A 21,596-nucleotide genomic window follows, 5' to 3' on the forward strand; every position below is an offset into this window, starting at 1 on the left:
CATCAGTGTCCTACGATTTTGAATGTCAATTGTTTTTGTTTTTTATAGCACATGCATTGGAAATAACATCGCTGCATGCACAAAAAAGCTCTGCCTTCCAGGTGAGTAAATTTCCTAGTAAAGGACACACTATAGATGTCTGAATTTATCTTTAACAGCCAATACACTTCGCCCAGCAGGGTGGATATCATACATGTACATGTACCTTCCAACTGTCTCTGCTTTCTAGGCTTTTTCCCAGTGCCCTCCACTTCCTTATCACATATTGTACCTAATGATTGTATGTTTTAAGATTATTTATAACACATCTCTTGCTTGTTCTGTAATCTGGTTGGCTGAAACATGGTCATGTGGGAGGAACTAATATAGTCTAGTGATCGCGCGCGCGTGTTGTGCGGGAACTAGTTCCCGAGAGGGCACTAGTCTTTGAAAGTAGTGCCCGATTACTTTCTTTTCCAGATTTCTGTATTACTTGACATTTAAGACTGAGCTGTGTAATATAAAACACATATTGACTGGCATAATTCGGTAACTAGTGTACATCTATTCCCCTTTGGGCCTGTGAATGACAAGCGAAAAGGGACCTATTTCCCTTGGCCTTCGGCCTAGGGAAATAGGTCCCTCTTGTAGTCACTTTAACTCCCTCGAGGAACAGACGTACAATAGTTACCTCATTGCTAGTCAATATGTGTATAATATTGTGATTTTTGGAAATAAACAATGAAATGTTGTACTTTTTTCTGCAATTTACAGGTTACTGTTACCACTTGGGTCAGGAAGTTACTGAGTACAACCGGGGCTGTGAGATCTGGTGAGTTTAGCAATCCTAGGGTCAGGTTCCCTGTTTACGCAGTGGCAAATGATGGTTTAATCTCACTTTCATATGAAGGGATCAGACTATTCTGTCTCTCCAGCCTCAGTATGGTTACATTGGATTGTGAACTGTAGGAAATCAAGATGGCCGCCTCAAGTGAACTCTCTCAGTGCCAAGGTTGTACATGCACGATATATTTAATAAAAATTACATGGTCAACCCATCGATCAAGAAATACTATCGACTTTGGGCTGTGCCAAGGCAACACAAATCAACAAAATACATTTTGTTTGGTGAGAATGACCTGGGCCCAATTTCATGGGTCTGCTTACCGCCGAATTCTGCGCTTACGATCACAATTCCCCGCTTACGTGCAAGCGCCGAATTTCTGCGCTAACCTTGTAAGCGTAGAATGCCTAGTAACGTGGAGTACACACGCGCAGAAGTCAAAATCGCCGCTAACCCGTGAACTACGCTTGCCATAAGCACAGAATTTCCTGCTTCCGTAAGCGCCGATTGAGTGCTCATGGTAAGCAGAGCCATGAAATTGGGCCCTGTTCACTTCAGAGGAGTCCTAGCTAGGGATCGAACCAGGGCCACAGTGGTGAGAGGCGAGTGCTTTACACACTAGCCACCATGCCACCAAGTGACTGAACCAATACACGAATAGTATATCAAATGACTTAATTTGACTAATTGTCTGCCGTTTTCCTTTCAGCTCATGTCTTGGAGGTCAGTGGGACTGCCAGCTGAAGCCAAACTGCGACACTGAGCTGGTCTCTGAGCAAGGTTTGCACAATACTTTATCCACTTTCATTTGGGGTTGAGCTCATCAACTGGCCTGGTATTTCATCTGTGAGAGGGCAAGGCCATTTTAATTTTGCAAAGGGCACTTCCATTGCAAAATCTTTAAAGAAAAACTTTTGAAGGGGCATCCAGGCCAAGACCAGAGGCAACAGAGGCAATGGCGTTTGTGTAATTCCGACCTTGCTTAAAGGCACTGGACACAATTGTTAATTTTGTCAAAGACCAGTCTTCTCACTTGGTGTAACTCAACATATGCATAAAATAACAAACCTGTGAAAATTTGAGCTCAATTGGTCGTCGAAGTTGGGAGATAATAATGAAAGAAAAAACACCCTTGTCACATGAAGTTGTGTGCTTTCAGATGCTTAATTTTGAGGACTCAAAATCTAATTCTGAGGTCTCAAAATCAAATTCCTGGAAAATTACTTCTTTCTCGAAAACTAAGTCACTTCAGAGGCAGCCATATCTCACAATGATTTTTACTACTCCACATTACTCGTTACGAAGTAAGGTTTTATGCTAATAATTATTTTGAGTAATTACCAATAGTGTCCACTGCCTTTAAAATACTGTGGCACAATTACAAAATCCATATTGAAAATCAGGACATAAATTTTGATGAAAATTGCAGTTGTGACAGGTATGGTCTATTGTTAAATTTTGTAACCTTGTCTATTGACAGATAAGAAAAAAACAAAAGAAAAGGAAGTGAAAAAAACAAAAACCTTGTATGTTTCAGGGACTGGCAACCAAAAACTCTCCAGAGACAGTTGAGGGTGGGTGACTTTTGGATCTTAGCCTGCAAGACAATTTCAAAGACTATTGAAAGAAAAAAAAACCAAGACATTTCTGTTTTTGATTTATAGAGACTGTATCTGAATGTACCTTGGAACCCGGCAAAACCATGAGAGTGGGAGAATCCTACTATGAAGAATGCAACCAGTGGTACGTGGTTTTATTTTTCAGCAAGGGATTTTGTTTTTAGCATATAACTTATCCCTCGGATGGCCCCTCTCAGGTACTGCAGCCAGTAAACTGAAAACACATTTTAGCTAATTACTTGTACTTGTTCATTTTTTGTGCAAAAAAACCCCAGGTGTAACCATTTAAGTTCTATTCTCAGACAGGCCTGTTCGACATTGTCAGTATGACTCATAAACTCAAAAACACTTTTTATATGGGCTAGTGTACACAAATACTGCGGTTTCGTGCAAAACAAACTAATAAACAAAACACATTTCAAAATGATATGATTTGAAGCATTGCATGGTGAGGTATCAATATATATTTGGTTTGCAATAACACCATGTGTGTATCTACTTGCTCAGGAGACTTCTCAGTTCTGAAAAGAACTATTAGTTAAAAAGCAGGAAAACTCTTTTCAGATTGCAAGACGGTTCTCTAAACAAACTCTACCTGGCAAGTAGAAACACACATAGTGTTACCGTAAACCAAACATATAACATATAATTTAAAGTCAACTGGAAATAGAATTTTATTTTTTCAAACATAAAAGTAGATGTTTAGTAACAATAAAAAATTTTTTTTTAGTAATTGTTTGTCACGATTTATATGTTAAAAAATAGTTAAAGTTGTTTGGGGGTTGACTCCGCCTACCCCTTTTGTGACGTCAATCGAGGCAGACTTTGCCTTGATGCGTAGAGTAAACACACGTGCAAAGTACATGCAAGTCCAAGTCATTGAGTTTGTACGTTTCAAAAAAAGTTGTTTTCCTGCATTTGTATTGCTGCTGGATGCAGCAAAACAACTACTGATGGTTGGTAAGACTCACAAGAGCAATAGTGCCTAGTGGTTCGGTCCGACGTCCTTTTCGGCACTGTGCAGCATTTTCTCTTCAAATATCGCGCCTCGATTGGGGTCACGAACAGCGCCCTCTCGGGTCGGGGCCTACTCTTAAATTTGTAAATAAGATAAGAAATAATTTTTTAGAATCTTAGTTAACTGTTTATTCACATTCCACTCATCAAAACACATATGTTAGTGACAAAAGCTTTATTTTGACAAAATACCACTTCCAGGTGACTTTAAAAAGTATAATTAATAATATTTTGTGTACAAAACACTGCGCTGTCGCGACTCCGCAACTGCTGCGCAGCCACCAATGGCACAGTACTTGCGCATGAGGGCTTGAATGGAATGGTCTTTACTGTTATGATATGAAATCAAACCAATTTTTTTGAATTGTGTTTTTATTTTTCTCATCAGTACCTGTGAACCTACCGGCATTGTGATCTGTCAGAACAACTACTGCATCCCAGGTAAGCAAATCAGCATTTTCCATTAAGTCTTGTTTAATTTTGCTTACCAAAGACAAAGTGTTCTTATTGTATTTTACTTTTTCTTCAAAAAAATACTGATGTAGCCTGATGTATCAACCCCCTAGCTGAGTAGTTCTCAAAGGCCGTAATATTTTGTATTTTTGTTTGAATGCTTGTTATTTTCCAGGCCACTGCTATTACGAGGGGACTCCGTACCATTCTGAAGACACCATCAAACAAGAATGCAACAGATGGTAAGACTCTAAACAGATGGCAAAAAGATTTGGCGTCATTAAATTCATTCTCAAAGATAGGCACCTTTTGTAAACAAACCAAACCCTCCAAAATAAGGGTTGTTCAATTATAGCACATTTAACAATTACCTACCGATGCACTCTACATTAGTGCCCTTGGCCTTATTTGATAGCGCTGCTTAAGGGTAAACAAATTTGCGTGCTTACTGTAGTAGAAAAGTTTGCTAAGGTGCAAGCGTATTTCACAGGTTACCAGGAAAATTAGGTGGCCATATTGCGCGTTCACCGTGGATTTGCACTGTGACGTCATTTATTTTCAGGCAGTAAGCACCTGAAGGTTAGCACGCCTTATCGCGTGCTTACGGTTAGCAGCCCTATGAAATCGCACAGTAAGCACAAAATTTACCACTAAGCAGCGCTATGAAATTGGGCCCAGGGCCAAATTTCATAGAGCTGCTAAGCACAAAAAATTTGCTTAGCATGAAATTTCTTCCTTGATAAAAACAGGATTACAAACAAAATTTCCATTTGTTGCATATTGCTTGTTTCTGGTATTCAGCTGTTGTTTGCTTATGCTGAAAATCACGTGGAAAGTTGGTTGGTAATCCTGTTTTTATCAAGGAAGAAATTTCATGCTAAGCGAATTTTTGTGCTAAGCAGCTCTATGAAATTGGGCCCAGGTCGGTGGGCCAATAGCATTCATGTAATCTTTCTCGGCTCCCTGCACATTTTACAAAAACTAGTGCCCTGGTCAACCCTTTTATCTTTCTAAGTTTCCCGGGGAGTATACAGCCCTGTGCTGTTGTGGCACTCCAAAGGCTTTTTAGAACACATTATCAACCTCTACCCTCAGACCTGGCATTTTTTTTTAACACTTCCATTTCTAAAGCCAATATTTCTTACTTAATTTACTTTCAACCAATACTTTTATTTCATTGTCTTTCATCTGTTTAAATTGTTCCTTTTACAGCACCTGCTTCGGTGGAGTTTGGCAGTGCGAGACCTACACATGTGATCCATACATTAAGACAAGTGAGTTAGTTGTCATCCCTAAGTTATCTCGATGTTAGTTAATAAACAATCCGTGTAGAGGGAAAACTTTTGAAATCTTTCAACAACAAAAATTTACAGAGGGGAGCATAGTTAAATAATTTTTGTATGCTGTTTTATGCTGTCCTAAAAAAGTTTCATAGGGATTCAACCAACACAATCCTATCGGTCGTCACCCTGACGATGCGGATAATAGGAATCCGGTTACTTGGTTGTAACTAGAGGACTATACGGTTTATAGGTACATGTAGGTATCCGCTTCCCTTGCGGATATTCGGTCATGTCAAAAACGGTAATCGAGGTTCAGTTAGGAAAAGCCATTAACTGAACATTAAAATTATTCGCCCAGGCCTACCCGATGTAGTAACAAATCAACTATTTTGGTTTAAGCTGCCCATCGGTCAATCAGTGGCCAATGACTGAAACAAGTAGGCCTATTACATCAGACATGATATTGTTCCTACTTTTGTCCGATTTCTGGGTGGTTTCTGCCTCAGGAAAAAAAAGTGTGATTAGATAGCCTAAAAAGTATTCTAAAGTAGTACATGTCTGCCCTTTTACTCGGTGAAATGTTCCTACTTTTTGTAAGGACCAATTGTCATGACTGTAAAGGCCGAATCACACTGCAGCGATAACGAAAACGATAGCGATCACGACGCAAAGAGAATGTGTTCTATCGGTTGAAATGCTCCACGCATAATACGCCCACGCTCATTCAACCAATCGAGGGCGTGCATTTTTTTCATTCTCCTTTTCGTTCTTGTTATCGGGGCCTGTGTGACCGGGCCTTAACAACTGCGAAAACACACTCCAAGCTGTGTTTTTTATCATCCCATAGTTTTCAAATTGAATTTTTTGGACCTCCACAGTTACTTGTTTCTGTTCATTTTTTTTCCTCTTTCTGTTTGGCCGTTTACCTCGGGCTAATAATGGTAGTGTAGTCATTTTCTAAAAGTTTGTTTTCTATGAATTGCTCTGTTTCAGTGGCCCGCATTGAGGGATGTGTATACAATACCAGGGAATACACAAATGGACAGACCTTCTATGATGAATGCAATATGTGGTAAGTAGTTCAACACACAGTCTCTGCGTTTAAGAATTTAGAAAGTTATGAAAGCGTTCCTGGTCTGTGTTGGCCAGTTCATCGCTTCGCAACTATACACCAGTGATTTCATATTTACTGCCTTATGGAGACCAAGCCAAAACAGAAATGAGAACACGAAAGATCTCAATGTTTGAAAACAGTGAAGTTGTAGTGGTTTTTTTTAAACTATTTTTTGTGTGACTGATTTCATTGACCAACTGGGCTTAAACTTGTAGTGTGGGTCAAACAAAGTGTGGATGTTGGTCTTTGATGAAAGGAAGTTTGCTGCATGCTTTGATTCAGAATTTTTAATCTATAAGAAGAAAAAAAAATTAATTGAGTATTGCACCTCGACAGTTCCCATTCCGTCAAATATAAACTGAGTCTTCATCTTCACTTGATTGAAGTACTTCTGAGTATGTCTTCCATCGGTCTAAATTTGTGTTCTAATACTTAACTTTTGTTTTTGACAGTTCCTGTCTTGGAAACAATGCTACAAACTGCTTCAAGAAACTTTGCAATCCATGTAAGTACTTGACATAAGGTCCTCCTAGTTTTGCCGACATACATGTATTTCAGCTATTTAAGCAACCCGTTACAAGACACAAGTTGTGTTTGGTGTAATTACAACTCGGCATAGCATTGAACATCTATGTACTGTATAGATGCCTTCACCACTTTTCATCAGATTGCAGGCTTGAATATTGACTGCTTTATTCGTGCTATTGTTAAAACTACGACTCCCTCCGTGCTCCCCGCAGTGGTTTGTTTTTTCAAGGCTTCGCGACAAGGATCACCTCATTTGAGCCATACCACTCAAAACAGTCAAGATTTGTACAGACCTGCCAACATTCATTTCCCAGTCATAGGGACACATCTGGACTGATTTTTTTAGGTGAACATCGGAAACTGTACACTTTACCGGTACTATATTTTGGGGGTCGAATTTTGGTTCGAATTTTGGTTCGCCTGCAATTTTTTCTGCACATGTAGCAGCACAGTTTGCCCTGTGTTTAAAGCATTATATCATTGATGGATAAAATAATATTACTGTGACTCTATACTTCTTAAAACCCACAGCAAGCTGCTTCTTGAATGGATTGGAGATCCCCAACGGTGAATCTTCACAAGTTGAATGCAACACATGGTAAGGGATCATTGTGCTATAGTAAACAATAGGTTCTTTAAGGAAACTGGACACTATTGGTTATTGACGAAGACCAGTCTACTCACTTGTTGTATCTCAATATATGCACAAAATAACAAACCTGTGAAAATGTGAACTCAATTGGAGTTGCAAGATAAAAATGGAAGAAAAAACACCCTTATCACACAAAGTTGTGTGCTTTCAGATGCTTGATTTTTGGACCTCAAAACCTAATTCTGAGGTCTCGGATCAAATTCAAATATTTTAGTGGAAAATTACTGCTTTCTCTAAATGTACGTTACGTCAGAGAGAGCCGTTTCTCACAATGCTTTATACTATCAACAGCTCTTCATTACTCATCACCAAGTAAGTTTTTATGCTAACAATTACTTTGAGTAATTACCAATAGTGTCCAGTGCTCTTAATGCCATTTCACAATTTCCAAGAAGTGTCTGTTTTTGTCGTTGGGCGTCTGATATTGTAAAGATCAGTCTGAACTAAGGGAATAAAAGGGTAGCAATGTGTTCTTAAACTGCTGTTTAAAACCGGTAGGGTCATGGCCCTGCGATAAGGGCCAGAGCTGAAGGCGAGGGCCATAATTGCATGGCCATGATCCTGCAAGGTTTTAAACGGCAGTTTAAGAACAAGTCACTACTCTTTTATTCCCATTCATAAATGCCTTTTTGGTTAAGGCGCCTTGTCAAAACCTCCCGGGCGTTCCTCCGCTGACAGTCTGCGGACTGGACAGCAAATACCGCCGTTGCTAAGGACCTCGGACAGTCCGCAGAAGAGCGGCCATGTGCGTTGAAGCGCGGCGAAGTTAATGAGCTATCCTTGCCGGGCGCTATTGTTAGTATAACAATAAGTCTCATGAGTAAACAAGTTGTATTTTCAGGTCATGAATATCAGCGGCTTGGACGCGGACCGGCCGTGCTCTTCCAGATCAATACATTTTCTACTCACGAATACCATCCTCCTGGAAGCGGACAGGCCGCACCGACAAGACAATTACACCATCCAGCGCATGTGATAATCAGGGAACGATTTCGCCTGTATCACATCCCAATTTGTGATGCAATTTTGATGATTTGCTATGCAATTGTAAAAAGTGCATCGCAAATGTTGCGATCCAATTTGCGAAGCATAATTTGCAACATTTATGCTTGATACAAAAATATTGATTTTTAACTTGAAACAATTCACATTTAATCAATTTTCCCGCAAGAAAAACAATGCTAAATAAATAAGAAATCACCGCCGCCGCGACTACTAAACGTTTTCTTCCATGATGTTGAATACAATATGCTGCTCTGGCAGTAGGGCAAAATCGACCAATGAAAACATTCGTTATGCGCTATATGGAAATTCAACAGCCAATAAAAACACCGGTCTCTGAAACTGTGGCTTCCTCCCCCTCAGACATTGGACAAACCAGACTATCTGGTTGTTTTGACATGGAGACACACTCGCACAGGTGTGTATATTTGTTTATTGGTGACGGTGACTTTGGATTTTATAAATAAGAAACTAATGTTTTCCGCTTGGAAAGTAAGAACGAACAGTTAAAATTGTCCCCTGGATACTCTGACCCACTTGGAACGGAGTTTGCACGTAGCCTGGAACTTTTGTCAGTCGAAGCCGGGAATAAAGACAACCATTTTTAAAATTTATGTTTTGGTTATGTAGGCCCAACCAAGTCTTAAAAATCACACATTGGAGGAAATGGATTTGGTTACACATCCACCCTCGCTTTGCTTTTTAATCTGCAAAGGTAAAACCATTGTTAACCACCTACTTTTCTCCGCGGTTCCGCCGGTCAGCTCATAAGCTGGACCTTACAATGGCCGACCGGTCGCTCCGCGGAGCCCCCGTAATATTCATGTTTATTGACATGTAAATGAGCCGTCGTGGCCGTGGACATGCCCGGTTGCTACGGGTTCTTTTGTTACAAAAATCCGCGGACTCCCGCAGAATGCACGCGGAATGGAAGGGCTTGGAGGTTTTGACAAGGCGCCTAAAACAGCGTGATAAAGTATGAAACTGTCAAACCTAGCCGACATCCTTGAGCTCTGTATGTGTGTTGCATTTTTTATGACTGAAACAGTTTGGGCATATGCATTCGTGCGAGTAGTATGCATCTTAACAGAGTCTTAAAAAAACCAGTTATTCCTCACCAATAGGAATAGCGAAACTGTCTAAGGTATTTATGAATAATGTTTTATTTCCTTTATCTGAGCAGCACATGCTTCCATGGACTCCTTGAGTGTACCGACGATGAATGTCTGACTGCTGTAGCCGTGCAGCCCAAAGTTGATGGTAAGAATCTCTTATGAGTATGAGTTTAGTGCCATCTGAATATTTTCAAAATCTGATGGCAATTTAGTTCTAATAAAATCATCTTTATCATCAGTAAGCATCGTGCATTTCTGCAACAGCTGCCTGACTGGTGAGAAGCTTCCCAATCTTGAGCTGCCACTTCTGCCTCCTCTAGAGACCACCCAGTGCCTAGTCTGGAGAGGTCCCTCTGGAATACATTTTCCCCATGGTGTCCTAGGGCGCCCTCGTCTGCGTTTCCCATGGGTTGGTGACCAGTTGTGGAGTTGCTTAGTGATCTAATAGAATAATTAATATATATTTCTGGTTATGAAACCTAGGATTCCTCATAAATGAACTTAAACGCTGTAGCTTGCAAACCTGTAGACAAGGGCGCTTGCTATGTGAACCAGAAACACTGGGGTTAACCCCTACCCTTCCATGAAAAGTGTTCTGGGTTCTTAGTAAGTGCACTACCAATCCTAGTACAGGAGACCTACGGCTTAATATCCCATCGAAAGGACAAAGCAACGTATCTTGCCCAGGCCGGGACATCAGAAGCACCAGAGTTGGAGATGATCTTAACTATGTGGCGCCATGAAGTATGCATAAAGCCTGGTTCATACTTTCTGCAAGTGCAATACGCATTTTGATGTCAGAAAATTGCAACAAATAGTTTGCATCAGTCGACTTGTGGTGACCTCGGATAACTTTCCGTATGGCGCCACCACTTTTTCACTCATTTTTACAAAAAAGGATATATCAATCAGGTAAATTAGATACTATATTATTTTATTTTGAATGAAAAAGTGGTGGCGCCATACGGAAACTTTTCCGTGACCTCCTGCAAAACATTTGCTGCGAAAACAAAATAAAATATTGTATCGCATTTGCAATAAGCATGAACCGGGTTTAATGCTGTTGTATTCAATGCATTTGCAAGTAATACTGTGCTATTTTTGGGGGGTTATGGGGCAGCACTCCTGGAGTCGCCACCATCACCTGGTGTCTTTCAATCACTTCTCGTCTCAGTTCTTAGACGCTTCTTCCACTCCACTTTGTGACGTTGTCTATCCAGCGCAGCTTAGGGCGGCCTCTGCCTCGAATTTTACCTGTAGGCAGACCATCTATAGCTGCGCTGGGTAGGTCTCCCTGTCTCATCACATGAGCGCACCATTTTGCCTTCCACTCTATTAATTTTATATCTGTCAATTTGTCAACAGTGATTCTTGACACTTCAATTAAGTGTTATGTTGATGATCAGACCTACACCAATGGGCAGGAGTTCTGGAAAGACTGCAACCAATGGTAGGTTCCGCCTTATATATTTAAATATCACCCGCTCAAGTGTAGTCAACATATTTTATTGGTATTCTATCATTTTTGTGTAACCCTTACATCAGTATGTGGTAAGTACTGTATACATACCTGTGTTCACTATTCTTGACGAATCATTTTCAAACGCAGTCGCTGCTACGACGACGGACAAGCAAGATGCGAAGAGAAATACTGCACTCCAGACCTTTGTTTCAAGGAAGGCATCGGCTACAGAAGCGGCAAGATCCTACTTTCTGAAACACACAAATGGTGAGTCAAATCTTCTATAGTGAGCCTGACTCCGATCTAAACACTAACAGTAATTTCCTACATACAAGAAAGTCTAATCTGGTGCTCATTATCTGATATCGATTTAGTTCATTGTGAAGATCACCACGTGAAATTTGACATTTGTTCTGTAGAATGATTCCTTCTCTGAGAGAAGCTGCGTCGCTGGCTGTGTTTAAACGCCTCCTCAAAACATTTTTATTCCCAGAGCAATTCTAATTTGCTCCGTTTTTTTTTTGGCTCATAGTTGGTCTGTTTTTGTGTTGTTTTTGTTCTTGTGTTGCCCTCCCTTTGTTAGGCGCTCTGTTCTTTGTATAGCGCCTTATAAATGCTTTGTGTTATGGTTATTATTATATAGATACAGCCCTCATACAGGAGAAGTGTTGGTGCAAAGTGAAATAAACAGCAGAGTTTAATTTTTATATTTTTCTGGTTTCAGTACTTGCTTCCGAGGTGGAGTCTGGGAATGTGAAGACAAAACAGAAGGTAACAATTATTTGCTTTAATTAGCAAAGGATTTTTTAACGAGACACTAGAAGGGCCCCTTAATGACTCTATGAAGAATTTGGAAGCTAATTTCTATGGTTGAGCAGTTTGAGACAATTCGTTTGTGTCCTTCAAAAAGGGTCTTAAGACTCGCCTGTTCTCAATGTTCTCACTGGTTGTCCCCATAACTTGTCTTTCTTCCTTAAGTACCTTGCATCTCTTGGTAATTTGGCGCTATAGAAATCCAGTTATTTTTATCACCGTAATTATCCACATTTCGACATGTTCCATGATTTCTCCGCATTGAACCGAAGTCTTGACACTCCTGAGGTGGCATGTCTTTGCGCCATACATCTTGAACTCTCTACTGCTTTGTTGTAGATCTTGTCTTAGTACCACAAAATTAAATCACTTCCCAACTTATCGTTTGTCAAAGGCTGTCAATGACTAATTTTGTTGTATCTGTTTTTCTTTCGCTTTGTTTTTGTTTTTACTGCGCCTTGAACACCCAGCAGGATGGATATGTGCGTGTTAAAAGTCTTTATTATCTGGTAGATAAACCACGAACCTGCTTCAAGTCTTCAAAACTATCAAATCCTGAACATAATATTGAACATGTTTATAAATTGTAAATATTTGTCTCTCCTTAATCAATTATTTCTTAAATGTGTAATAGTGTGGTTTTTCTAATTTTTAATCTCTGTTTATTCCCTGTAATCCGACCTCCGGTCGCATGGGAATTTGTTTTTTAAATAATAAACCAATAATGAATGAATGAATGAATGAATGAACAAACATCTTGTGAAACCCTAGGGTGAATGAAATAACCAGCCAATTCCGTATTTTATTGAAAACATTTTTATTTATTAAAATATTTCCAACAGAGACTGGACCACCAGACATGATTGATTGCCCGTTGACCAACCCACCTATCTACTGTACCAAAAACCCGTGTGATTCCAAAGTCTGTCCCAACCACCCGGACGCAATCTGTGTGCCTAATTACTGCGGATTCTGCATGCCGAGATTCTACGACGTCCATGGAAACCATGTGACATGCTAGAACCTTGTGAGTAAGGTCTAAATTTTTAACTTTGTTTTCTTCGTAAGTTTTTAAAAATATATTGACAAAATAGGGAGACCGGAAACTTAGGGCTTGATAGCTCAGTTAGTAGAACTCATTTTTTCCAAGAACCGCCATCTGGTGAAACTCACTCCCCAGCAACATCATCACCTCCCCTTCAGTTGAGGTATTCAGGGGAGTGGTGACTGCTCACCTATACGCAGCAATGAGTCTTTTTTACTTGCACCTTGTACAAATGCACCCCTGCACCGCTCATGGACAAGTAGTCCCTCGGCTTTATGTGCTGTCTTATGGACCCTACCGAGTATCCAAGTAGAAGTGGAAGTGGTAGCGTTTGTTGTCATGTTGATTCGGAGGTCGTTGGTTCGAGTCCCACTCCAGTCAATGTTTCCTTGTTTTACCCCAAATCATTAGTCACTGCCAGACATATTATCAGAATTTAATTGATCCATCAACAGCCAATATTTTACAAGCGCCGTCTTCAAAATATACTGCAATGCAACTTGGGAAAGTACAGCTACAAACGTAAACAAGTTAGCCACGCCATGCTGTAATTAACATGAAACTCTGCTAGGTTTAGTGTGTACTGTATTGCTTCAAAATCAGTGCAACATGGCGACTGTCAATGATGCCTAGACTTAGATTTCACCCAGAAGCTTTAGCAAGAGATAGTTTCTGGTTATGGACATTGAGACATGCATTTATGGGAAACTAAATGTCTTGTTTGAGCAGCCTCATGTATAGCTTCTAGAGACACGGTTTTGGGGTTAAAAAGTCAAACTGAATCATTTTGTGTCAAATAAGCTAAAAGGGTTTGGATGCACTTTGCGGATTAAGTTTTTGGTCATGACATGAATCCTGACTTGATCACTGTGAGTGAAGATGTCTGTAATAATTATTAGTTGTTTATTGAAGTTTCAGCTTTATTTAATAGTCGTCAAGTTTTTGAGGAAAAAAGAGTGAAAATAACAGAGCAATACATTCAGGATACGTTGTGCCTGCTAAAGTATGTTTTGTCTCCTGGATATTTGTGACTTTGTCTACTCATTTCTTAAAAACTACAGCAACTCAACAAGTAATATTTTTAGTATTCCAAAAGTATTTTAAGGGAAGCTTTCTACCAACATTATCTTCAAACCGTGTAAGCTTAAAGGAAATCTATGGACATGGTGTCAATCAAAAAGTACCCAAACCTTTTAATGAAAACATGATAATTTGTCTGACAGCAACTTATTATGTATTTATTCGTATTCCAAAAGCAATCTTAATGAATTGATGTTCTTTATTTGGCAGGGATGGAGCCAACAACTGGGAATCCAGCCAAGGACTTCAAAGTCATCCTTGAGGGAAGACTAACTGGTACACAGTAATTGTATTTAATTAAGAAAGTAAAAAAAAACATCAACAATTTGTAAACTAATGATATTTTACAGCCAGTGACATGACCGGATAATCTCAATAAATATCAATAATATTTGCTTTAATGTTATCTCTTTAAGCATTACATTTTTTCTTCTTTGTTTATACGGTGTGATTATTTTCTGTTTTTGTAGATTTTCATTGGTGTTAGAGTGTATATGGCTTCTCGGAATAACTGTAGCAATTTAGAAAAGTTAAGTGTGACTTAGTTCAGTTAATTATTTAAATAGGAATAGCACAACAGATTTCTTGGCTAAAGTAATTCCTTACTTGGTGATGGAAGGCTCTATTATGTAACATTCTCAAATTTATTATTAATGAACCCTAACATTTTGTTTGTATTTTTCTCCAATATTAATGATAATACTTTATTAAGGAATATCACAATACATACAGAAAATACACATGTAAAATACATTTAGTATAAAAACACATTCAGTATACTCCATAATACTCTGAACCTTAAACTGTTTTTGTAAAGTTAGGGCAGGAAGTAACAACTCCAAAGATTCTGAAAAACTTGTTGTTAAAGACGATGTTTTTTACAGTGACTAAAAACTTTGAAAGGTGTACTCCAACTAATAATCATCTCCCCTTCCCGAAAAAATGGAAACAACATCCACAAACTTTGTTTGTAGTTGAATACCTTGTTTTAAACTAAGAATGGACATATTCCCACCATGTATTTCTATTGTTACAACTTAATCATATTTCCACCAAATCAGTATTATGTAAACTACATCGAGGTCATGTCCTGGCAAATTTGAATAAAATTGCATATGCATAACAAAATTATAGTATGCATGACTTGGTGGTATTTTATTTCTTAATTAAGGAATCTCATCACCAGCCCACGATTTCATGGTTTAAAATGAGGCAGGCATCATTACAACCATGTCGTTTTATTTGACCTATTATTCATGTTGTTTTATAAAAGGATAAACAACTGCATTATTAGTATTTACTGCATCATTTTAGAGCCCAAATTTAATAAAATGCTGGCTTTTGATTTTTGTTTTAATTTGAACCCAAATGTTTGACTTGCCCCCCTTGTGATTTTTCTTTCATTTTTTAAACCAAATTTGAAAAAAATGCTGGACATACCCCTTGTGATTTTTTTCAAATTTGAACCCAAATTTGATAAAACTGCTTGACTACCCCATTGTGACTTCATCAGTTCTGAACCCAAATTTGAGAAAAATGCTGGAATAACCCCTTGTGATTTTCATTTTTTTATCAAAATTGTTGTTGTTGAAAATGCTGGACTTACCCCTTGTGATTTTTTGTTCATTTTTGAACCCAGATTTGATAAAATAAATGGACTTACCCCTTGTGATTTTTTCAAATTTGAACCCAAAAACCAAAATTTTAGAAAAATGCTGGACTTGCCCCCTTGTGAGATTTTTTAGTTTTGCACCCAAATTTTGTTGAAAATGCTGGACTTACCCTTTGTTTTTTTTGTAAATTTTGAACCCACATTTGAGAAAAATGCCGGACTTACCCCTTGTTCTTTTTTTTTTTTCAGTTTTGAACCCACATTTGAGAAAAAGCTGAACTTAGCCCTTGTAATTTTTTTTGTGTTTAATTTTAAAATGAGTGAAATACTGGACTAACCCCGTGTGATTTTTTCAGTTTTCAACCCAAAGTTTGTTGAAAATGCTGGATACGCCCCTTGTGATTTTTCGTACATTTTTAACCCACATTTGATAAAAAATGCTGGACTTACCCCTCTTTCTTTTCAGTTTCGAACCCAAATTTTGTTGAAAATGCTGGACTTACCCCTTGTCATTTTTATGTAATTTTGGACACAAATTTGATAAAATGCTGGACTTACCCCTTGTGATTTTTTAAAATTTCAACAAAAATTTGAAAAAAATGCGGAACTTTAACCCCCTTGTGATTTTTTCATTTTGAACCCAAATTTTGTTGGAAATTCTGGGCTAACCTCTTGTAATTTGTTTGCAATTTTGAATTCAAATTTGAGAAAAATGCTGGGCTTTTTACCCCCTTGAATTTTTTTTCAAATTTAAACCCAAGTTTGATCAAAATGCTGGACTTACCCTTTGTGATTTTTTGAAATGTTGACACAAATTTGATAAAAGTGCTGGGATTTACCCCTTGTATTTTTTTGCAATTTTTGACAAACACTTGATAAAAACGCTGGACTAACCCCCTTGTGATATTTTCAGTTTTAACCCAAATTTGATAAAAAATGCTGGACCTACCCCCTCCTGATTTTGTTTTTCAGTTTTGAACCCAAATTTGATAACAACGCTGGACTTACCCCTTGTGATTTTTAAAGATTTTTGACACAAGTTTGATAGAAACTGCTGGACTGACCCCTTGTGATTTTTTTAATTTGAACCCACAGTTCAGAAAAAGCTTAACTTAGCCCTTGTATTTTTATTTTATTTTAAACCCAAATGAGAAAAATACTGGACTTACCCCTTGTGATTTTTGACACAAGTTTGATAGAAACTGCTGGACTGACCCCTTGTGATTTTTTTAATTTGAACCCACAGTTCAGAAAAAGCTTAACTTAGCCCTTGTATTTTTATTTTATTTTAAACCCAAATGAGAAAAATACTGGACTTACCCCTTGTGATTTTTCTTTCATTTTTTTAACACTAATTTGACAAGAATGCTGGACTTGCCCTTTGTGATTGTTTCAAATTTGAACACAAATTTGAGAACAATTCTGGACTTTACCCCCTTGTGATTTTTTCAGTTTTGAACCCAGATTTTGTTGTAAATGTTGGACTTACCCTTTGTATTTTTTTTAAATTCAAGTTTGATAAAATTGCTGGACTAACCCCTTATGATTTTTTCAACTTAAACCAAAATTTGAGAAAAATGCTGGACTTTGCCCCCTTTTCAGATTTGAACCCAAAATTGATGAAAACGCTGGACTTACCCCTTGTGATTTCTAAAAAAAATAGACACAAATTTGATTAAAAATGCTGGACTTGTGATTTTTTCAAATTTGAACCCACATTTGAGAAAAGGCTGAACTTAGCCCTTTTAATTTTTGTTTAAATTTTAAACCCAAACGAGAAAAATACTTGACTTGCCCCCTGTTGTTTTTGTTTCATTTTTTAACACAAATTTTGTTGAAAATGCTGGACTTACCCCTTGTGATTCTTTGCAGTTTTTAACCCAAAGCTTGTTGAAAATGCTGGATATGGCGCTTGTGATTTTTCTTTCATTTTTTAACCCAAATTTGAAATAAATGCTGGACTTACCCCTTGTGATTCTTTGCAGTTTTTAACCCAAAGTTTGTTGAAAATGCTGGACTTACCCCCCTGTGATTTTTTTCAACTTTGAACCCACATTTGAGAAGAATGCTGGATTTTCCCCTTGTAATTATTTTTTCAATTTTAAACCCAAATTTGATAAAAATGCTGGACTTAGCCTACCCCTTGTGATTTTTTTTCTTTAAATTTGAACACAATTTTTGTTGAAAATGCAGGACCCCTCGTGTTTTTTTAATTTTTAATTTAGGGACATAATTTGAAATTCACTTTTGAACAAAAATTTAATGAAAATGCTGGACCTAACCCTTGTGATTTTTTTATTTATTTTGAACCCAAGTTTGATACAAATGTTGAAAATGCTTGTCATTTTTATCAATTTTCCCAGACTCCATCTTTCGAAAAATAAGTGAATCACGAACCGGTTTAGACCTTTAAACCCGTCTTTAAAAAGGAGTTTGTTAAGAGCTTGTTTTGATATGTTTTAACCAATCCAACAAACAGGGAAACCTTTAAGTATTCATTGAAGCTTTGCATGGTGTGGATAAATAGGAAGAAGACGAGCAGAGTATACTGAGCTTTGCATGGTGTGGATAAATAGGAAGAAGACGAGCAGAGTATACTGAGCTTTGCATGGTGTGGATAAATAGGAAGAAGACGAGCAGAGTATACTGAGCTTTGCATGGTGTGGATAAATAGGAAGAAGACGAGCAGAGTATACTGACCTTTGCATGGTGTGGATAAATAGGAAGAAGACGAGCAGAGTATACTGAGCTTTGCATGGTGTGGATAAATAGGAAGAAGACGAGCAGAGTATACTGAACTTTGCATGGTGTGGATAACTAGGAAGAAGACGAGCAGAGTATACTGAGCTTTGCATGGTGTGGATAACTAGGAAGAAGACGAGCAGAGTATACTGTTTGAAAAGTCGAGACCACACCCTGGCTCTCTTCAGAGCCAACACTCCCACTAAAAAGATGTACATATGGTTGTACACGTTACAATTTATTTATAGTTTCTTTCTAAGAAAACCCTTTCTCACCGGTCACCACTATGGACCTTTATCACGGTGTGGCCATCTTGATTTTACTCCATTCCAACTCAATGTAACCAAACTGAGGCTAAACGAAATAATAGTCTGGTGCCATGTTTGCGTAAAGAATGTTAGCATTCATTACTGCTATGGAAACAGGCGAACATGACCAAGATGGTTGCAGCGTGATAACGATCTATAGACCTTTCTTTTGCAACGTCACAGCCGAGTTTTTGCCAATCCAGATTGGAAAACTATGGAAAACCTTAAGTACAAATTAAGAAAAGATCGCTATTTTTGGTAACAATGTAACCAAATTTGTTGATTTTGTTAAAAAAAAACCAATTAATTATGAGAGGTATTTTATTTAATTGAAAGTTTGCAGAAAATGCTGAATTTGGTTAAAACATCTGTTTTTAAGATTAAGTGTTTTACTAACATTCGGCCGACCATGCCAACCAAGGCGGTTTGTTTATCAACAAAAGAAAGGTCTATAAGTGTTTCTCTCACCTCGATTGTATTGTATGTCCATTGTTCTAGTCCATCATGAATATAGTTGTTTTCCAAGATGTCCACAAACAGGTGGGGTGATTTTAGAAACTTGGAGCAGTGGGGCTCTCTCTTTGAAGGTTGATTCAACAAGAACATCCAGTGGATGCTGAGGCCAGCGGTAGGAGGACACCAACTGAGGAAAACAGTTTTTCTCCCTCTTTAAAATCTTGTTGACATCTGTTCAAAACATTTGAAATCAATTCAATTCAATTAAAATAATATTTGTTATAGATCCCCAAAAGGGTTATGCAAATGCTTACACAAAGTAAAGACGTTGACACATTAAAAACATTAAAAACAAATCTATGGCTACATACAATACAAATCAACAGATATAAAACGACTTAATTTTTCAAACTCTACATATGTTGGATATAAAGGCAGTGGACACTATTATATTGGTATTACTCAAAATAATTATCAGCAAAAAAGCTCACTTGGTAACGAGTAATGGGGAGAGGTTGATAGTATAAAACATTGTGAGAAACAGCTCCCTCTGAAGTGACGTAGTTTTCGAGAAAGAAGTAATTTTCCACGAATTTGATTTCGAGACCTCAGATTTAGAATTTGAGGTCTCGAAATCAAGCATCTGAAAGCACACAACTTCGTGTGACGAGGTTTTTTTTTCTTTTCTCTCATAGTTATCGCGCAACTCCGACGACCAATCTAGCCCAATTTGTTATTTTATGCATATGTTGAAATACACCAATTGAGAAGACTGGTCTTTGACAATTACCGAAAGCGTCCAATGTCTTTAAGGCACTGCGTGTTGATGAGTTATCAACATTTGGTTTGCGCTACCACCATGTGTGTATCTACTTGTACAAGGGACATTTTGTTCTTTGGAGAACTTCTGATAATTATGTGGCGGTCGCCAAATAAATGGTACAACAAATATTCTCGCGCTCATGGGTTCGAGTCAAAGTAAATTGGGCCCAGCTAGGTTTCCCTTCGGAATTATCATTCTGCACACGACCCTCCATCACAAAGGCAAAGTCAAAGGTGAACAAACTTTGCAAATTAAACCACTACCGGCATATTTCATTAATTTAAACTACCTCAAGCACAGCCTAAAACAGACCATTTATGCATAAATACGTTTCATACATATCGAATATGTCTGAGAAACATTTGCTTCCCAGCAGAGTCCTACCTTAAAATAGGGAAACCAAAATCACGCACTACGGGGACAACATTTGGAAACGCGCGAGACTTGGTGTACGTGTCGGTAAGCTTGTAATAACAAGGAGCTGTCGCGTGATCTCTGACGTAGTTTTCTCAGTAGAATAATTTTCTATCTTCATGGAAGAAGCAACTGTCAGTCGGTAGTTACTGTTTTGCTTTCACAATCGACAAATCAGAACAACTCGAACTCGATTTCATCATGGGAAAGAGTCACGGAGTGATGTTTGTACTTTTTCTTGCTACAGTGTACACTGTAGCTAGAGGTAAGCATTCCATTTAATTTTTTTTTTAAAGATACCCGTATAACAATTCGTAAATCTTCTTGTGAGTTGATTTCTCATTGAAAGTGATCAGTTTGTCTAACGAACATTCGTTAAGACTTAGGCCTAATTGGAGAAAAATTTGCGTTTCTTAAAAGTGATCAATTGAGCCCAAATTGGGAATCCTGTGAGAATACTGGTATTTGACATTTTGTATTACCAAACGTGTCCCGTGCCCTTTTAAAACTAACATATCAAAGTTATTTCATCTTTTGTGTTTTTTGTCACGTTTTGCCTTTACTGATGTCCTTTATAATATGAAACCTTCGTGGAACTTTTATTAAATCATTTAAAATTATCAACAAGTTTGATGTGTTCGGCTAAACGCCCTTAACAATACGAACAAATAACTGGGATGAATTCATTGTTAAATTGTTAGCCTATAAAGAAATATGAGTTTGGTTTGTAAAATCTGAAGCATTTTTGTCACACTTTGGGGGAGTTAATGGTACTACTAAATATGTTGCGTGAAAATCCTTTTGCGAAAGCGATTTTTTGACTATAATTATGTCTTTAAGCTGTAATTTTTGGGGACCATAAACAAGCTGTTACAATGGAGATACTTTATGTATGGTCTGTGTCGCTGCTTGTCTCACACGTTGTTAATTGAATCATATAGATTGCTCAACACTCAGGGCAATTATTGTTAAACCAACCGAAGATGATGCAAGCTAAGGGCTATATTTAGATTCTAAACGCTTTTTAAGGACATTATTTGCTGCTCACAGATGACACAATTTCAGAAAAAACATATTTCGCATATCTCAGATTTGAGAACTTAAAGCCATTATACACTTTCGGTACAGAATTTTTTTTAAGTCTGCTGCCACCATTTGTCCCAAAAGTCCCCCATTTGTAGTCCAATAAAGTCTTTTGGATATCGGACAAGGGTGTTTTTTCTTTCATTATTATC

At 37.9% G+C, this 21,596-nt stretch overlaps 1 protein-coding gene across 2 annotated transcripts in view; it reads left to right on the forward strand.

Moving 5' to 3' along the window:
- The window catches only part of LOC117292667 (kielin/chordin-like protein), a 53,763-nt gene extending 38,624 nt beyond the window's left edge, over positions 1 to 15,139 (forward strand). Inside the window, exons 33-48 of one of the 2 annotated variants that reach the window (XM_033774802.1) lie at positions 49 to 101; positions 754 to 811; positions 1,533 to 1,603; positions 2,488 to 2,566; positions 3,848 to 3,900; positions 4,088 to 4,154; positions 5,125 to 5,186; positions 6,189 to 6,267; positions 6,762 to 6,814; positions 7,369 to 7,435; positions 9,675 to 9,751; positions 10,972 to 11,056; positions 11,216 to 11,335; positions 11,793 to 11,839; positions 12,724 to 12,912; positions 14,217 to 15,139. In XM_033774802.1, coding sequence (XP_033630693.1) covers positions 49 to 101; positions 754 to 811; positions 1,533 to 1,603; positions 2,488 to 2,566; positions 3,848 to 3,900; positions 4,088 to 4,154; positions 5,125 to 5,186; positions 6,189 to 6,267; positions 6,762 to 6,814; positions 7,369 to 7,435; positions 9,675 to 9,751; positions 10,972 to 11,056; positions 11,216 to 11,335; positions 11,793 to 11,839; positions 12,724 to 12,902 — 1,150 coding nt within the window. In that variant the 3' untranslated portion in view covers positions 12,903 to 12,912; positions 14,217 to 15,139. The remainder of the gene's footprint in view (positions 1 to 48; positions 102 to 753; positions 812 to 1,532; positions 1,604 to 2,487; positions 2,567 to 3,847; positions 3,901 to 4,087; positions 4,155 to 5,124; positions 5,187 to 6,188; positions 6,268 to 6,761; positions 6,815 to 7,368; positions 7,436 to 9,674; positions 9,752 to 10,971; positions 11,057 to 11,215; positions 11,336 to 11,792; positions 11,840 to 12,723; positions 12,913 to 14,216) is intronic. The other variant, XM_033774801.1, reaches the window with a different exon arrangement.
- The last annotated feature ends 6,457 nt before the right edge of the window (positions 15,140 to 21,596 follow it).

This window comes from Asterias rubens, chromosome 7 (assembly GCF_902459465.1).
Source record: "Asterias rubens chromosome 7, eAstRub1.3, whole genome shotgun sequence".
NCBI lineage: Eukaryota > Metazoa > Echinodermata > Asteroidea > Forcipulatida > Asteriidae > Asterias > Asterias rubens.